We start from the raw sequence: 19,307 nt of genomic DNA, 5'->3' as shown, positions 1-19,307 counted from the left end.
AAGATGTTGTAAATTGTAATTCTGTGTGCCATGACATGGAAGATGTTTGAGACCCAGTAAGATATGCTACAGATTTAACAGACCGGGCTTCGCCAACAGTAAGGACTCCATATTTGGAAGATATTGTTACGTTCCCATTTATGAAAACCTAGATAAGCAACTATAATGAGAATCCTAGGTAAGCATTTATAACGAGAATTTTTCATTCCTCAGCATCATTTAATCTATTGCTCATAACATTTATAACACAAGAACCAACTGTAGAAAATACAGAGTAGAGGTGAGTTTCAAGAAGCACTGGGCAAGCACTTAAATAACTGATTTTGATGGTAAGAGCTCCAGTCATCCCAAGGTTGACCCTCTACTGGGAGAAAACCAAAGATTCACCTTCAAAACGAGGTGTTTCAGGAGCCCCAAAGCATAACATTGTATTTCCTAAGAAACACACTCTGTATTTCTGTTAAAACAACTTAAAAAATTGTACACATTTAGTAGAAAATGAATCGTGAAACACTGCACTAGCAACATCATTTCTCAAGGACACATGAGAAGCACTTTCATATTCATGACATTTCTTTTGGGTACTCAAGTCACTGAACTTTTTTTTTTTTTGAGATGGAGTCTCACTCTGTCGCCAGGCTTGAGTGCAATGGCGCGATCTCAGATGACTGCAGCCTCCGCCTCCTGGGTTCAAGTGATTCTCCTGTCTCAGCCTCCCGAATAGCTGGGATTATAGGCGTACACCACCACGCCCGGCTAATTTTTGTATTTTTAGTAGAGATGGGGTTTCACCATGTTGGTCAGGCTGGCCTCGACCCTGACCTTGTGATCCACCCACCTTGGCCTCCCAAAGTGCTGGGATTACAGGCATGAGCCACCACGCCCAGCGGCATTAAACTTTTTTATTCAAAGGGGTAGAACGTATATTTGGGACAATGAAGGAGGCTAGATTGATAAAGCTATCATTTCCTTGTTTCTCTTTGACAGCTGGTCAAATAATTCAGGAATAGCTAGGACTGAGGCTCAAGCTAGAAACAGGTGGCCCATGCTGTCCAATATAGCAGCCACTAGCCACATGTGCTTATCAAGCATTTGCACTGTGTCCCATGCAACAAGGAACTAGATTTTAATTTTAAATAATTTTAATATAAATTTTTAAACTGATAATTATTTCAATTCTTGAAAAAAACTTTTGTCTGTAGCTACTTGATATGAGAATCTGTTTTCATCTGTAAGTTGTATGAAATCTAAATACAGATCAAGTCTGTTCAATGAACATTAGCATCCAAATTGAGATGTGCAGAAAGTGTAAAATACACACCGGATTTTGACAGCTTAGTATGAAAAAGAGAATGTAAAATGTCTAAGACATTTTTACATATTTGGCAAACGTTGGATTACATAAACTTTTATTAAAATTTTCACCTAGGCCGGGCGCGGTGGCTCAAGCCTGTAATCCCAGCACTTTGGGAGGCCGAGACGAGCGGATCACGAGGTCAGGAGATCGAGACCATCCTGGCTGACACAGTGAAACCCCGTCTCTACTAAAAAAATACAAAAAAAACTAGCCGGGCGAGGTGGCGGCGCCTGTAGGCAGGAGAATGCGGCAGACAGGTGGCAGAGTTTGCAGTGAGCTGAGATTGCACCACTGCACTCCTGCCCTAGCGACAAGTGAGACTCCGTCAAAAAGAAAAGAAAAAGAAACTACCAGATGTCTGGGATTGCCAAAGCATACAATGTGGCGGCTACTGCAGAGAAGGGTTTGTATTTGTTTCCACTGAGAAAAAACGTTAGAAAGAGAATTTGGGATAAGATTGAGAATTCAGACCTTAATGGGGTGGCTTGATCAAAATGGGGTTTTAGGAAGATCGTGTTGAGGTAGTCAGAATGATGGTCTGGAAGGCATAGAGCTGAAGCCAAGGAGACAGATGGAGTCACTGTAAGACTCTGTGGGCTGTCAGGCAGGCTGAACTGAGATAGAGTTAGTGGGTGAGGAAAGGAAGGGGCAAATGCCTGGGGTGATACACTAGCTCCTGAAACCTGCTGCTTTCCTGTTCTAGGTCCCTAAAATTCTTAAAGCATGTGATGTATAGGATGTGGCTTCATTGCCCTACAGCTGTTCTGTCCAGCACAATAGCCACTAGCTGTGTGTGGCTATTTATATTAAAATTAAATAAAATTAAACTTTTGATTTCTCAGCCACACTAATCACATTTTAAGTGCTCAACAGCCACTGCGGCTAGTAGCTCCTGTATAGGACAGCACAGATCTAGGACATTTCTGTCATCACAGAGATTTCTGTGTTAGCACTGGCCTAGATATTCCAGGCCCCACAGTGAGACAACGTATGAATGTGCTTTGGTAGGCTCTCTTCTTTGGCTCTTTCTTTTCCATTCTCATACTTACAGAATCTCGTGCGTGGCAGACAGTTTGGCCTGAATGTCATCAAGAACACCGTGGAGCCAGGTATCTTCCCACATCTCCCTCCTTACTTCCATAGTTCTTAGATGGCTAAGAACTCTGCCTGCCTTGATATTTTGCAGATCAGTGATGGCCTGGGACATGCAACCTTAGTGTAGTGGGGAAGAAGAATGGATGGCAATGGCCTTGAAGGGATTTCCTCTGGCTAACCCCAAGATGAAAATAATTTGAAAACCGTGTCTGAGCAATGAAAGAGGAACTGCTTGGCTTTAACACTTTGGCAGTCTGTAATTTAATTGGTGTTGAATTGTGAGAATGTATTACATAATTTAAGTCTTAATTGAAATTAATAGATGAGTTCTCTGACACATTTTTCCATTCTCCCCTGCCAAATGTTCGTCTAGTTTATGCTTATTTATTGGCAAGAAGCTCCCTGCCTTCAGTCTTGGCTCTTTTTGAAATGTCTCGCTAAGAATGAAATATACTTTCCCTGTACCTTCCTCCTACCAATGGTAGTTCTTTCCCTTGAGGCCACGTGGAGTAACTCCAAGCTCCCTTTGGCACGAAAGCCCTTCAAACATTTACTGCTCTCATGTCTCATCTGGGCCATCCTAGGTCCAGACTCAAAAGTCCATTCTTTATACTTCAGCCCAGATCTACAGGTTTGCCTTTTCAGGGCATGTCATGGAAATGAAATTGTACAGGATGCACCCCTGTTTTGCCTGGCTTCGGTCACTCAGCACAATGGTTTTGATTTTTATCCATGTTACAGGGTGTATCAATAGGTCATTCCTTCTTAATGCTGAGTAGTTTTTCAATTCTAAGGATATACCACCTTTTGTTTTTCTATTCATCAGTTGATGATTTGGGTTGTTTCTACTTTCTGGTTATTATGAATAATGGTTATGAACATTCACATATAACTTTTTATGTGGACATATATTTTCATTTCTGTTAGATAAGATTACCAGGAGTGGAACTGTTGGTTCCCTGTGACGCTTCTGAACATTTTATGGAATACTCCTCAGAATGTAGGTTTAGGAACAACATTCTAACGTAATGTGGATCTGGTTTCACTACAGGCTCGCATGGCTTTGATGTATGGTGTCATCGCTCTAGGGGCAGTGAAAAAGACCTCTGAAATTTTACTTCTTTGTGTTTCAAATCTCTGTTTGTTACCTCTTCCACTTTGCTCCCATGTCTGGGAGAGGGAAGCCTTGGCACTACCACTATCTTTTATTTGCCATAAAGAGAGAAGCATTAACACATTGATTACCACAAAAGCCTGAAATAACTCTTAACTCTTATTATGGTCTTAATATTTGATGAAAAATGTTTCATGCTTACTGTGGTATTAAAATTAGAAAACTGTATTTTTTTGTGAAGATCACTTTATAACAGATCACTAAACAGATGCTGAACAGATTTATTCAATGCATTTTTGCTAGACACATACCCTGATTTTTGTCTTCATGTCTTTGATCAGTTTCTTCCTTTCTAATTTCTTCTTTTGTTTTAGTTTCCACTTTTCAATTTGGGCAGGAAGGAGGCGATCAAAAATATCTTGATCATCAACTTGTATAAAAACAGTTGCATCTGGGAAAAATCCATGATCCCCCAAAAACTGGGCCTCTTCTGGATATCGTGGGAAACCATCTAATATAAAACCTGTGGAACTGGTGGAAATTTTCATAATTTACTTTATTTCATTAAAATATTGTAATGGACATGTTCATTAATTTGACTGTAATGATCATTATACAAGGTATATTAAATCATCATGTACACCTTGAATATATACAATCTTTATTTGTCAATTAAATATTTTAAAAGAAAAAAAGTAAAAAAATGTATTGATAAATATCAACTTTCTGTATGTAATGAATAGTTTAAAAATTTACTCTACTATCTTTTATTTCTTTTAATATTTCTAGTTGTATATGTGACATTTCTTTTTCAAAATATATCAAATTGGATTAAAATTACAATATTTCATACATATATTTATAATATAAAATTGTAGTCAATCAGTTTACAATTACTATTAGCTGAAAGTTTACTAGAAGTTGTGAGAAGGCCATAGGAAAAGAGAAAATAAGTTCTCTGTTTGAGGGGGGTGCCCAGCCTAGTGAATGTGGTACTCTTTATTTAAAGAGTACACCTGGCCAGCCCACTTGTAGTGGGAGCCCTCACTGTTGGCAGTTTTTCTCCTAACAGTGCTTCCTTTCATGAGACAACCCATACCCACTTCCCTGGGTCTCCTTGTAACCGATGACAATTGTTAATGTATGTATCTTGGTTCCTATGGGCAAGATAATTATATTCAAATGGGATTGTCAAACTTGCCCAAGTGTGATGAGACTTTAAGAATTAGGAAAATATGCCACTGCACTCCAGCCCGGGCAACAAGAGTGAAACTCCTTCTCAAAAAAAAAAAAAAAAAAAGAATTAGGAAAATAACTGGAATGTTAATACATTTTAATTAGTGAGCACTTATAAAACAATCAAGTTTGAAAACTTGGCTTTGTTTAGTTGAGAGAGTCAATACTGGTCCCCATTTGAGTGAGAATTTGTTTCTCCTGCTTATCTGAAATTTGGTTTGTTTTTAATATTTATATTTAAATATATATTTTTTTCTTAATACAAATAGGACTTTCACGAACATTTGACAGTTTCAGCCTTCAAAGTTATTAGTTCAAAAATGTGAATTTTCCTTTCTTATTAAGGGGGCAAATTTCCATATATTGGCCATGTGGTTTTTTCTTTAGAGGTGCCTTCAGTCTTGTCTCTTCTGGCAGGGTCAATTTCATTCCTACTGTTCCTGCTGTCACTTCTCTGTCAATGACTTCCAAATCTTTACCTCTATACCCAACCTCTCTTCTGAGTTTTGGTTCCGAATTTTCAAAAAGCTGTGGAGTTTTTCCAACTGAATGCCCTTCTGGAATTATACACACATTGTACTATCAAAAATCATACTGTTAGCCTTCCAAACTGCTCTTCCTTCTGACCCACTCGTACTCAGGTACTACCTGTTAGAGACCTTTGGCCCTCTCCCCTGGCTCCCTCTTGCTTCTTATGTTTAATAGGTAAGTCCTGGCATGTCCTCCTCTGTCCTCACACTTCTATTTCTGCCATTCCCCCTTAGTTCAAGCCCCTTAGTATATCTCTCCAGGACTAATGCAATAACCTTTTCAAAATGTATTATTTTCCCCTTGGTTATAAAAGCAATGTCACACTATAGAAAAATGGAAAAAATAGAGAAAAGCATAAAAAGGCAAAAATTATCCATAATCCCACATCTCAGAGGTTATTAAAAATTTGTTTTATTTCTTTCCAGTTGGTTCTTCATGTGTGCATTCTCTAATATATTATAGTTTTACATCTTCTTTTTAACTTAACTTTATGTAATAACATTTCTCATGCTATTACAAATTATTTATTATAATTTTTTTTTGTTTTTGAGATGGAGTTTCACTATTGTTGCCCAGGCTGGAGTGCAATGGCACTATCTTGGTTACCACAACCTCCGCCTCCCAGGTTCAAGTGATTCTCCTGCCTCAGCCTCCTGAGTAGCTGTGATTACAGGCATGCACCACCACACCCGGCTAATTTTGTATTTTTAGTAGAGACAGGGTTTCTCCTTGTTGGTCAGGCTGGTGTTGAACTCCCAACCTCAGGTGATCCTCCCGCCTTGGCCTCCCAAAGTGTTGGGATTACAGGCGTGAGCCACCGTGCCTGGCCCTGTACTAAATTTTAATGGTGCATAATATTTAGCTACTTTGTTTAGGCTTTTACAGTTTTACCACAAATGCATTTTAGAATAACCTGGGAGTACTGAAAAATATCCCAGGCTCACACTCCTAGAGATCTGAATTCAATTATTTTGGTGTGGGGTCCTGGCATTGGTATTTTTAAAGACTTTACAGATGTTTTTAATGTGTATCTCAAATGAAAAGTCACCAGCTTACATGAATACAAAGCAGAAAATTCTTAAATGTATGTTAAACTACATTTTTAACTTTTAATAATAAAACAAATAAAAGCAAATAAATACACAACTCTATATAAATTAAGATACCGTATTGGTTCCTTAAGCCACCACTCAGAAAGTATTGCTTCAAGAATTTCAGGAGGCAATGGCTCATTTTCCATTAGACTTGATTTGATTACTTCTTCTTCTTCTGTAAGTTGTACTTCTGGAAGCTAAAAACAAAAATCAGAAAATAAAACAAGTTTTAAAACTCTATGCTTATAATTTCATGTTCTCACTCATGTGAAAGCTAAAAAAGTGGACCTCATGGAGGTGGAGAGTAGAATGAAAGTTACCAGAGGCTGTGAAGGGTGTATGGTAGGGATAGAAGAGATGAAGAGAGGCAGGATAATGAGTAGAAACATACAGTTAGATTGAAGGTGTAAGTTCTAACGTTCAATAGCACAGAGGGAAACTATAGTTAATAACGATGTATTGTATATTTCAGGATAGCTAGAAGAGAGGTCTTGAAATGCTCCCAACACATAGCAATGATAAGTGCTCAAGGTGATGGATATCACAAATACCCTGACTTGATCCTTATACATTCTATGTGTGTAACAAAATACCACATATACCCCAAAAATATGTACAAATATCAATTTAGAAAACCCCAAAATCTATATCATAAACAATACGGTATTACATAGTTGATTAGAATGAGACTTGTTATTTTTTTCTGAGGTCTTTTTCGTAGTGTTGCTTGTAAACATTTAAAAATTTGAGCTATTTTCTTTAAACCAATTATTTAATGTGGTTAGAAATATAGGTTGGTGCAAAAGTAATTGTGGTTTTTGCCTTAAAAGTAATGGCAAAAACACAACCGCTTTTGCATCAACCTATAGTAAATAATATTTACTATAGCTAAGATAAATTATAAGTAATAATATTGATTTTCATACATGGCCTTGGGGTCATATCTCATTACTTTTTGTTAAACCTTTTTCAATTTATCACACACACACCTATAAGGCTTAACTGATTTTTGTTATTTATATTATAATTATACGGTATTCTCTCTCCAACCTAGATGCTGATCATGGGATAAGCCAAACAGGCAGCCATCTGAAATACAAACTAGATGAGGATTATAACATAATAACAAATAGAAAGCATTGCGATAATTAACTCAGGTCAATTCTCTCTGAAGTTAGATCACCCTTGAATGGACAGTAAAAAACAACAGTTCTTACAAAAATGAAGCTACTTTTGTAGAGTACTTTTGTCATCCAAAATTCTAAAACTGAATAGATGAGGTATGATAAACTACTGCTTACCAGGAAGTAGGATTAATTTTATTATCTAGAAATAAAATACCTTAATTGCTTTCTGAGAAGTTAAATGATTCAGAAAACAGCAAAAGAAAATCAAACAAAAAACTGTAGATGAGCTGGAGATATTTGTTGCACTTTAAAATCTAGACTTGTTAAATTTAAAAATCTGGATTGACATACTTTTTTCTTTTTTCGAGACGGAGCCTTGCTCTGTTGCCCAGGTTGGAGCGCAGTGGTGAGATCTTGGCTCACTGCAACCTCTGCCTCCCGGGTTCAAGTGATTCTCCTGACTTAGTCTTCTGAGTAGTTGGCATTACAGGTGTGTGCCACCATGCCTGGCTAAATTTTGTACTTTTAGTAGAGACGGGGTTTCACCATGTTGGCCGGGCTGGTGTCTAACTCCTGACCTCAGGTGATCCGCCCACCTCGGCCTCCTAATGTGCTGGGATTACAGGTGTGAGCCACTGTGCCTGTCCCAATATACATTTTTTAAATTAGGAGGATATCAGTTTCTCCTGAACGCTAATAAATATAGGTGAAAAACATTTAAAGAATATGTCTGAAGGCCAGGCACAGGTGGCTCATGCCTGTAATCCCAGCACTTTGGGAGGCCAAGGTGGCCGGATCGCGGGGTGGGATTGCTGGGGTAAACACAGGCAGCATGGTAAATCCCGTCTATACAAAAAACACAAAAATTACCCCGGCATGCTGGTGCATGCCTGTAGTCCCAGCTACTTAGGAGGCTGAGGTGAGAGGATCACTTGAGCCCAGGAGGCAGAGGTTGCAGTGAGCCGAGACTGTACCACTGCACTCCAGCCTGGGCAAGAGAGGGAGATGTTGTCTCAAAAAGAAAAAAGAATATGTCTGAAGAGGTACTTCATTACCTACTAGAACACCATATGTCACTCACTATCCAACCCTCCTTCAACTTTGAGCGTTACATTTAACTGCACTTGGATCATTTGAGAACAAATGGCCTATTAAGAACTTTCATTGTATAACTCCAGATAGAAGCCATGTAAGAGGTTAATATGGTTTGGATCTGTTTCCCCGCCCAAATCTCATGTGGAATTGCAAACCCCAATGTTGGAGGTGGGGTCTGGTGAGAGGTGATTGGATCATGGGGGCAGTTTCTCATGAATGGTTCAGCACCATTCCCCCCTTGGTACTGCCATGACTGTAGTGAGTGAGTGCTCATGAGATCCAGTGGTTTAAAAGTGTGTGGCACCTCCTGCCTCACTCTCTCTTCCTCCTGCCCTGGCCATGTGATGTGTCTGCTCTACCTTCACCTTCCGCCATGATTGTAAGTTTTCTAAGGCCTCTCCAGAAGCCAAGCAGATGCCACTATGCTTCCTGTACAGCCTGAAGAATCATGAGCCAGTTAAACCTATTTTCTTTAAAAATTACCCAATCTAAGGTATTTCTTTATAGCAATGAGAGAACAGATCAATACAGTATAAACTTTCTGATAAGGCATCATTAGAAATTAATATTTTCAGATCTCCACTAAGGCTGGGGCAGATTTTTATGCTATTTGATAGAAATCAGAGAACACAACAGTGGAAAACTATATTGTCTAAGTCAGATACACCAAATATCATACTTTCAAATAAATGCTATACAACAGCCTTGTCAAAGAAAGTTTTTCTGATTTTTTTTTGAGTCATATAAAACTCAGTACTTTATATTCTAGAAGAGCTGGAAGATTTTTATTTAGCACATGACGAATATGACTCTTTAAATGACTTTTATGGGCTAATTTTTTTCTCTTCTTAGAAACTTTATAGAGTTTTATACTACTACTTCCCCAGAGTAACACCAGTAAGCACAGCTGTCTGCATAGATTACTACTGCCAGGCACAGTGGCTCATGCCTGTAATCCCAGCACTTTGGGAGGCCAAGGTGGGTAAATGGCTTGAGCCCAGGAATTTGAGACCAGCCTGGGCAACATAGCAAGACTCCCATCTCCAAAAAAAATACCAAAACTAGCTAGGCATGGTGGTGCACACCTGTAGTCCCAGCTACTTGGGAGGCCAAGTGGTATGGTTTGACTGACCTCACCTAAATCTCATCTTGAATTCCCACATGTTGTGGGAGGGACCCAGTGGGAAGTAATTGAATCATGGGGGCATGCCTTTCCCATGCTGTTCTTTTGATAGTGAATAAGTCTCACAAAACCTGATGGTTTTAAAAGGGGGAGTTTCCCTGCACAAGCTCTCTCTTTGCCTGCTGCCATCCATGTAAGATGTGACTTGCCCCTCCTTGCCTTTCGCCATGATTGTGAGGCCTCCCCAGCCACGTGGACCTAACTGTAAGTTCATTAAATGTCTTTCTTTTGTAAATTGCCTGGTCGTGGTATGTCTTTATCAGCAGTGTAAAAATGGACTAATACACCAAGGCAGGAGGATCACCTGAGCCCCGGGAAGATAAGGCTTTGGTGAGCTGTGATTGTGCTACTGCCCTCTTGTCTGGGTGACAGATGGAGACCCTGTCTCAAAAACAATAACAATAACAACAGCAAAAACAAAACAAAACAAAAAAACAAAAAAAAGAGATTACTACCTGCTTTTTTGTATTTTCTTCCTCAACTTTGACATTGGCCTGAATTGCAAGCTCTTCAAGTTCTTGTTTGGCAGCTTGTTCATCCTCAGAATCTTCCTCAAATTCAGGTCCCACTTTCTTTTCAGTTTTGAGTAGCAGTTTTTCTTGAAGAACTTCTTCAAACTGAATGTGAAAAATGTTTAATTTTTCTGCCAACTGTCTTCCACACAAAGTTTTGCCAGAGCCCTGGGGGCCGACAAGGCATATTCTTAATGGAGGAGCCTGCCACAGGGGGTGGGTCAGGGAGGGGTGGGATAAAGGGAGAGAGAAGGAAGAGCAGTTTTGAGTAATTAAGAACACATAAGACTTATTAACTGCCCTCCCTAAGATGGGGTAGGAATGATCACATCATGAACTCAAGGATGCTTAGACATTAGGATTTCAATTAACATAATTAATTCCATCAATACTGGTCCTCAGAGAGCACCAACAACCATGTACGATTATCTTGGTATCATATGCCAAAAGGCATTTAATAAAATAGGGTTTACTTATTTTTGTTTTTGACAAAAGTTTTAGTTAATATAGAATGGTAAGATACGTTCCTAGCATAATAAAATAAATCAAACAGAAAGCCCACTAACAAGAAAAATTTAGAGCCTTCTCCATTTATTCCAGTAATCTCAGGACTCATGTTATATGGATCATCCATGGGATGCTGAAACTGTCAAGAACAATGGTGAGCACTGGAATGAAGCAGCAGCTAAGTCTTCTGTGATTGTGAGGAAATACTAAGAAATTGGTAGGTGATAGCAGCAAGGAGGAATGGGGCTTGTTGACACATCCAAGTAGGATAAGCCTCAAAGGAGCTGGAGTTTTTGCAAGGGGAAGGATAAAAACTAGAATGACATGAAATTATATAGCTGCAGCCTCACACCATACTTTAAAATCACATTTTAAACCTCTCAGTGATAAAACTGCTGGCTTAACATCTCACTCATCCATCAGTTAAACGTCTGGCAACTAGGGCTGTCTGGTGCTCAGACTGTCTTCAGGTACCCTATGGTAGGGAAGGGAAATGCTTCTGGAAAACCCCGTTCATTTTATGCTTTGCGAAACTATGGAAATACAGTCAGGATTTCAGGATCTTATCCAAATGGATTTGTGTAAAACAAGGCAATAGATCACAAACAGCAAACCAGACTAAGCAGAAATTACAGTTGAAAACAACAACAGAAAAGGATAAATGGCCACAGTCCTTAAATGACCCCCAACACCAGTGGATTGGGGCTTCTTTGTGAGGGCACAACCACCCACATACTTCAGTAGTCTCATGGGCACTATATAAAATTTGAAGTTCATGAAAATGGCCCAAATTATACAGAAGTGCTTAGTTCCATGTGTTCATTTTAAGAAGGCATTGATATTATCAAAAGTCATAAGGCAATACACTTTGATATATATATATCTTGCTCCAGTAATCCCATCCGAGGGAGCTAGAGCATAGCACAGTAGTAAAATAATTCAAGAAAGTCAAAACACTTAGAGTCAACTCATTTTCTACAAAAGCACCAAATACATGCATGGAGGAAAGGATGGTCTCTTTAATATATGGTGCTGTGATAGGTGGATATCCATATGCAGAAGAATGAAACTAGATCCTCATCTTTCACCATATACAGAAATCAACTCAAAACGGATTAAAGACCTAAATGGAAGACCTGAAAATATAAAACTGCTAGAAGAAAACACTGGGGAAGTGCTACAGGACATTGGTCTGGGCAAAGATTTTTCCAGGTAAGACCTCAAAAACATAGGCAACAAAAGCAAAAATAGACACATAGGATTACGTTAACCTAAAAAACCTCTGAATCACAAAGAAAACAACATGGTAAAGAGAAAACCTACAGAATGGGAGATAAGATTTGCAAAGTATCCATCCAACAAGGGATTAATAATCAGAATATATAAGGAACTCAAACAGCTCAGTAGCAAAAAAACAAATATTCTGATTTAACAATGGGGAAAAGAAGACCTGAACAGACATTTCGCAACAGAACACATACAAATGGACAATAGGTATATGAAAAAATGCTCAACATCACTAATCATCAGGGAAATGCAAATCAACACCACAGTGAGATATCATCTCACCTCTGTTAGAATGACTATTATCAAAAAGGCAAAAAAATAGCAAATGCTGGTGAGGATGTGAAGAAAGGGGAACACTTGTACACTGTTGTGGAAATGTAAAGTCGGACAGCCATTATGAAAAACAGTATGGAGTTTCCTCAAAAATCTAAAAATATGAGGGGTCTTCAAAAAGTTGACAGAAAATGCATATTATGAAAATAATTTTTTTCACTTTTTTTGCACCAAATAAACTCATATGAATTTGTTATAACATGTCTGAACAGGATCTAGTTTGAAGCACTAAGAAAGATAAGACATCAGTATGATGTAAAACAAGGCAATAGATCACAGCAACATGAGTTCTGCTAGAACTGAAGCAAGAATAAACATCAAATTTATGGTGAAGCTTGGGAAGAAAAATGGTGAAATCATTGATGCTTTATGAAGGTTTCTAGGGACAATGCCCCAAAGAGATCAGCAATTTACAAATGAACAATTTGCTTGAAAAAAGGACGAGACAATGTTGAAGATGGAGCCTGTAGCAGCACACCACCCACTTAAATTTGAGAGGAAAAAATTTATCTTGTTTGTGACCCAATTGACAAGGACTGATGATTAACAGCAGAAACAATAGCCAACACGCCTAGACATCTAGGTTGACTCAGTGTACAAGTTTTCTGACTGAAAAATTAAAGTTGAGCAAAGTTTCTACTCTATGATTGCCAAAACTGTTGCACCCAGATCATCTGCTGACAAAAACAGAGCTTTCAATGGAAATTTTAAACACATGGGATCAAAATCTTAAAGCATTTGTTTGAAGAATTGTAGAGGAGATGAAACATGGCTTTATCAGTATGATCCTGAAGACAAAGCACAATCAAAGCAATGGTCACCAAGAGGTGGCAGTGGTCCAGTCAAAGCAAAAGTGGACTGGTCAAGCACAAAGGTCATGGCAACGGTTTGTCTTTTGAGACTCAATGCATTTTCCTTGTTGAGCTTCTGGAGGGCCAAAGAGAAGTAACATCTGCTTATGATGAGAGTGTTTTGAGAAAGTCAGCCAAAGCTGTAACAGAAAAATGTCCAGGGAAGATTCACCAAAGTGTCCTTCTCCTCTATAACAATGCTCCACTAAAAAATGACTATTGGATAGCCATGGTAACAATAGCCACTCAACCAATTTTAAATTGGTTTTAAATTTAAATTGATCAGGGTAAACTCACTTCAGGAAACACATTTTTGCAATCCAACCAACCAGTGTCAGCCCTCACTCTTGAAACTTACCAATCAGGATGGACTTACCCCTATAACAATTCTGAGTGTGAACCAGTCAATAGCAGTGTCACTAATCTTACTTCCATAGATGTCAACCCACTTATGCCTCTGAAAGTTCACCAATCCCTGAATTCCACTCTTCTCCAAAATCCTGTAGAAGACCATCATCCTGCTCTGCTCTCAGAGACTAACTAGCATGACTGGCCTCACTATAGTAAGGAATTCATCCAGCTGTGGGGTTTGTTTTTGTTTATGTTTTGTTTTATTTTTACTTCAGCTAAAAAGGCAGATATTAAGTGCTGGTTTGACACAAGTAATTACTACAGAAATCAAAATAGATAATTATTTTATGTTATATTCCAAAAAGTTGTTCTTTGAACTTAGATATTTTCTTTATGTTGTAATATCAGATTGGGAACTTCACCCTTAAGTAAATTGGTAGTGATTGGTAATCAGTCCTGAAAAAATCCTGTGGGAGCAATCATTAAGATAGGAATACTGTCTCACCTTCAGTGGTTCTTCATGAGCCACATAGTCCTCAGGATGCTCCAAAAACTTTTCTTTAGCCTCAGCACTTGAAAAGTAGTAGATCTTTTCTCGATACTTGGCTGCTTCTTCTGTGTTTCCTGGTTGTAGGATGAAGTTTTCTTTGAGGACTACTGGACAAAAGTGTTTTGTGTCTCCCAAATACCTCTTTCTCTCCTTAATTTTTTCTTCACCCTAGAAACGTTATTCAAAGTTTGGAGAACATTAAATTAAAAAGTATTTTGATGGAGAGAATTTTTAAAAATGCTTCTTGAATAATATTTAATCTGTAGCAACTTGAAAACAATCCACAAAAGGCCAGTCCTTATATTATTTTAATTAAAAATCAGTTTCTCATACATTACTCTAAGTGCACATCCTAAGTTTCTCTATTTTCATGAGGAAAATAAAGCAGCACTGAGAATGAAGGTGCCCCCAGTCCTCTACCAACAGAGATGTAATGAAAAACTCCAGAATGTGTTGATGCTGGGTCATTGTGAGGTCAGTTTCTAAAATAGAATTTTTCCCTAAAAGTAAAAGCTGAGTCAAGATCACAACTTCTTACCCATGGCAAATTAAATGAGAGATGCCTCAGAATTTACTTTGCTATTAAGTGGATATATGATCAAATAATAATTTGGAAATATCCTATTTAGCTCAATTGAAAGTGTAAAATGTATTTTCTTTTATGATAAAGAAAATATGTGCAAAGTCCTTTAAGGATTCTTTCAATTTATTTAAAGCAAGGGAAATACATTAAAAAAATTTTTTTATGATATAAAATATATGCTTACTGTAAAAATATTCAAAACACATTACAATGTATAAAAAGTGAAAATCTCCTTTCACCTTTTTTCTTCCAGTACTATGTTAGCATTATTAATAGTTTTATCTCCCAGACTCATTAAAAAAATCCTACCAATATACCTATAAAAATAGATATATATTTAGCCACAAATATAGTATTTTAAAAAATACAAATGGAATACTTTACATACTTATTTACATCATACTTCTTTTCACAAAACAAGATACAACCAACTTTCTATAAAGGTGCAAAAATGAGACCAACCTTTCCTTTTACTACTTTTATTTGATATTTATATCAGAATATACAAGCTTTGGCTGGGTGCGAGGGCTCATGCCTGTAATCCCAGCACTTTGGGAGGCCGAGGTGGGTGGATCACATGAGGTCAGGAGTTCAAGACCAGCCTAGCCAACATGGTGAAACCCCTTCTCTACTGAAAATATAAAAATTAGCCAGGCGTGGTGGCATGTGCCTGTAATCCCAGCTACTAAGGAGGCTGAGGCAGGAGAATCGCTTAAGCCGGAGAGGTGGAGGTTGCAGTGAACCGAGATCACATCACTGCACTCCAGCCAGGGTGACAGAGTGAGACTCCGTCTATTAAAAAAAAAAAAAAAAAAAAAAAATCAAAAGCAAGCTTCAAAATGAGCTGGAAAATAATGATTTTTTTCTTATGATGTTCAAAAAATACACGGAATTATCTAATCAATGAAGGTGTATGTAAGAAATGACCTATAAAGCCTCCCCCATCTATTATTTTTGTTTAGTTTTTATCTTTCTTCCTAAGCCCATATTTTAGTAATTGTTTTTTGGGGGGTAAAATCCTTTCAAGTTCTTATAATATTTTTTTAGTTTTTTCTTTATTTCTTCTAAAAAAAAAAGGGATACATGTGCAGAACGTGCAGGTTTGTTACATAGGTACACATGTGCCATGGTGGTTTGCTGCACCTATTGACCCATCCTCTACATTCCTTCCTCTTACCCCCAACAGGCCCTGGTGTGTGTTATTCCCCTCTTTGTGTCCATGTGTTTTCGGTGTTCAACTCCCACTTATGAGTGAGAACATGTGAGTTGGGTTTTCTGTTCTTGTGTTAATTTGCTGAGGATGATGACTTCCAGCTCTATTCATGTCCCTGCAAAGAACATGATCTCATTCTTTTTTATGGCTGCATAGCATTCCATGGTGTGTATATACCACATTTTCTTTATCCAGTCTATCATTGATGGGCATTTGGGTTGGTTCTATGTCTTTCCTATTGTAAATAGTGCTGCAATAAACATATGTGTGCATGTGTCTTTATAGTACAATGGTTTATATTCCTGTGGGTATATACCCAGTAATGGGATTGCTGGGTCAAATGGTATTTCTGGTTCTAGATCCTTGAGGAATTGCCACACTGTGTTTCACAGTAATTGAATGAATTTGCACTCCCACCAACAGTGTAAAAGCATTCCTATTTCTCCACAGCCTCACCAGCATCTATTATTTTCTGACTTTTTAATAATCGCCATTTTGGTTGGCATGAGATGGTATCTCAGTGTGGTTTTGATTTGCATTTCTCTGATGATCAGTGATGTTGGGCTTTTTTTTCGTATGTTTTTGGCCACATAAATGTCTTCTTTTGAGAACTGTCTGTTCATATCTTTTGACTACTTTTTGATGGGGTTGTTTTTTTCTTGTAAATGTGTTTAAGTTCATCATAAATTCTGAATATTAGACCTTTGTCAGATGGGTAGATTGCAAAAATTTTCTCCCGTTCTTCAGGTTACCTGTTCACTCTGATGATAGTTTCTTTTGCTGTGTGGAAGCTCTTCAGTTTAATTAGATCCCACTGTCAATTTTGGCTTTTGTTGCAATTGCTTTTGGCATTTTTGTCCTGAAGTCTTTGCCCATGCCCATGTCCTGAATGGTATTGCCTAGGTTTTCTTCTAGGGATTTTTATGCTTTTGGCTTATACATTTAAGTCATTAATCCATCTTCAGTTAATTTTTGTATAAGGTGTAAGGAAAGGGTACAGTTTCAGTTTTCTGCATATGGCTAGCCAGTTTTCCCAGCACCATTTACTGAATAGGAGATCCTTTCCTCATTGCTTGTTTTTGTCAGGTTTGTTGAAGATCAGATGGTTGTAGACTTGTGGTATTATTTCTGAGGTCTCTGTTCTGCTCCATTGGTCTATATGTCTGTTTTGGCACCAATACCATGCTGTTTTGGTTACTGTAGCCTTGCAGCAGAGCTTGAAGTCAGGTAGCATGATGCCTCTAGCTTTGTTCTTTTTGCTTAGAATTGTCTTGGCTACACAGGGTCTTCTCTGATTCCATATGAAATTTAAGATAGTTTTTTCTAATTCTGTGAAGAATGTCAATGGTAGTTTGATGGGAATAGCATTGAATCTATAAATTACTTTGGGCAGTATGGCCATTTTCATGATATTGATTCTTCCTATCCATGAGAATGGAAAGTTTTTCCATTTGTTTGTGTCTTCTCTTATTTCCTTGAGGAGTGGTTTGTAGTTCTCCTTGAAAATGTCCTTCACATCCCTTGTTAGTTGTATTCCTAGGTATTTTATTCTCTGTGTAGTGATTGTGAATGTGAGTTCATTCATGATTTGACTCTCTGCCTGCCTACTGTTGGTGTAAAGGAATGCTTGTGAATCAGGCACATTGATTTTGTATCCTGAGACTTTGCTGAAGTTGCTTATGAGTTCAAGTTTTTGGGCTGAAATAATGGGGTATTCTAGATCTTAAAATGTCATCTGCAAACAGAGACAACTTGACTTCCTCTCTTCCTATTTGAATACCTTTTATTTCTTTATCTTGCCTGATTGCTCTGGCCAGAACTTCCAATACTATGTTGAATGGGAGTGGTGAGAGAAGGTATCCTTGTCTTGTACTGGTTTTCAAAGGGAATGCTTCCAGCTTTTGCCCATTCAATATGATATTGGCTGTGGCTTTGTCATAAATAGCTCTTATTATTTTGAGATATGTTCCATCAATATCTAGTTTATTGAGAATTTTTAACATGAAGGGATGTTAAATTTTATCAAAGGCCTTTTCCGCATCTATTGAGATAATCATGTGGTTTTTGTCTTTGGTTCTGTTTATGTGATGGATTACATTTATTGATTTGTGTATGTTGAACCAGCCTTGCATCCCAGGGATGAAGCCAACTTGATCATGGTGGATAAGTTTTTTGATGCACTGCTGGATTCGGTTTGCCAGTATCTTATTGAGGATTTTTGAATCGGTGTTCATCAGGGATATTGGCCTGAAGCTTTCTTTTTTTGTTGTGTCTCTGCCAGGTTTTGGTATCAGGCTGATGCTGGCTTCATAAAATGAATTAGGGAGGAGTCCCTCCTTTTGAATTGTTTGGAATAGTTTCAGAAGTAATGGTACCAGCTCCTCTTTGTATTTCTGGTATAATTCAGCTGTGAATCCATCTGATCCTGGGCTTTTTTTGGTTGATAGGCTATTAATTACCTCCTCAATTTCAGAACTTGTTATTGGTCTTTTCAGGGATTCAACTTCTTCCTGATTTAGTCTTGGGAGGGTGTATGTGTCCAAGAATTTATGCATTTCTTCTAGATTTTCTAGTTTATTTGCATAGAGGTGTTAATAGTATTCTCTGATGGCAGTTTGTATTTCTTTTCTATTTTTTTTTTTTTTTGAGATGGAGTCTTATTCTGTAGCCTAGGATGGAGTGAAATGGTATGACCTCTGCTCACTGCAACCTCCACCTCCCAGGCTCAAGCTATTCTCCTGTCTCAGCCTCTCGAGTAGCTGGGATTACAGACATGCACCACCACGCCCAGATAATATTTGTATTTTTAGTACAGATGGGGTTTTGCTATGTTGGCCAGGCTGGTCTCAATCTCCTGACCTCAGGTGATCTGCCCACCTTGGCCTCCCAAAGTGCTGGGAGTGCAGGTGTGAGCCACCGCACCCGGCCCAGCAGTTTGTATTTCTGTGGGGTCAGTGGTGATATCCCCTTTATCATTTGTTATTGTATCTATTTGATTCCTCTCTCTCAATAGTCTAGCTAGTGGTCTATTTTGTTAATTTTCTAAAAAACCAGCTCCTGGATTCATTGATATTTTGGAAGGTTTTTTTGTTTCCCTATCTCCTTCAATTCTTCTCTTAACTTAGTTATTTCTTGTCTTCTGCTAGCTTTGGGGTTAGTTTGCTTGTGCTTCTCTAGCTCCCTTCATTGTGATGTTAGGGTGTTGATTTGAGATCTTTCTAGCTTTCTAATGTGGGCATTTAGTGCTATAAATTTCCCTCTTAACACTCCTTTAGCTGTGTCCCAGAG

The 19,307-nt window shown here is 38.1% G+C and overlaps 1 protein-coding gene across 11 annotated transcripts in view; it reads right to left on the bottom strand.

Annotated features, from left to right (window-relative positions):
- Positions 1-3,362: 3,362 nt before the first annotated feature.
- AK9 (adenylate kinase 9) overlaps positions 3,363-19,307 on the bottom strand; it is a 145,375-nt gene continuing 129,430 nt past the window's right edge. For 6 of the 11 annotated variants that reach the window (XM_031667531.1, XM_031667533.1, XM_031667530.1 and 3 more), the window contains 4 exons: positions 14,179-14,391; positions 10,288-10,548; positions 6,500-6,624; positions 3,373-4,097 (listed from right to left, as the gene is read on the bottom strand). In XM_031667531.1, the coding sequence (XP_031523391.1) occupies positions 3,866-4,097; positions 6,500-6,624; positions 10,288-10,548; positions 14,179-14,391 (831 nt within the window). In that variant the 3' untranslated portion in view covers positions 3,373-3,865. Of the gene's footprint in view, positions 4,098-6,499; positions 6,625-10,287; positions 10,549-14,178; positions 14,392-19,307 lie in introns of those variants that run through there. The other 5 variants (XM_031667537.1, XM_031667536.1, XM_031667534.1 and 2 more) reach the window with 5 other exon arrangements.

The sequence above is a fragment of the Papio anubis genome, chromosome 6 (assembly GCF_008728515.1).
Source record: "Papio anubis isolate 15944 chromosome 6, Panubis1.0, whole genome shotgun sequence".
Taxonomy (NCBI): Eukaryota; Metazoa; Chordata; class Mammalia; order Primates; family Cercopithecidae; genus Papio; species Papio anubis.
Note: the sequence above shows the minus strand (reverse complement) of the source record. Positions and strands in the feature narration are given on the sequence as shown.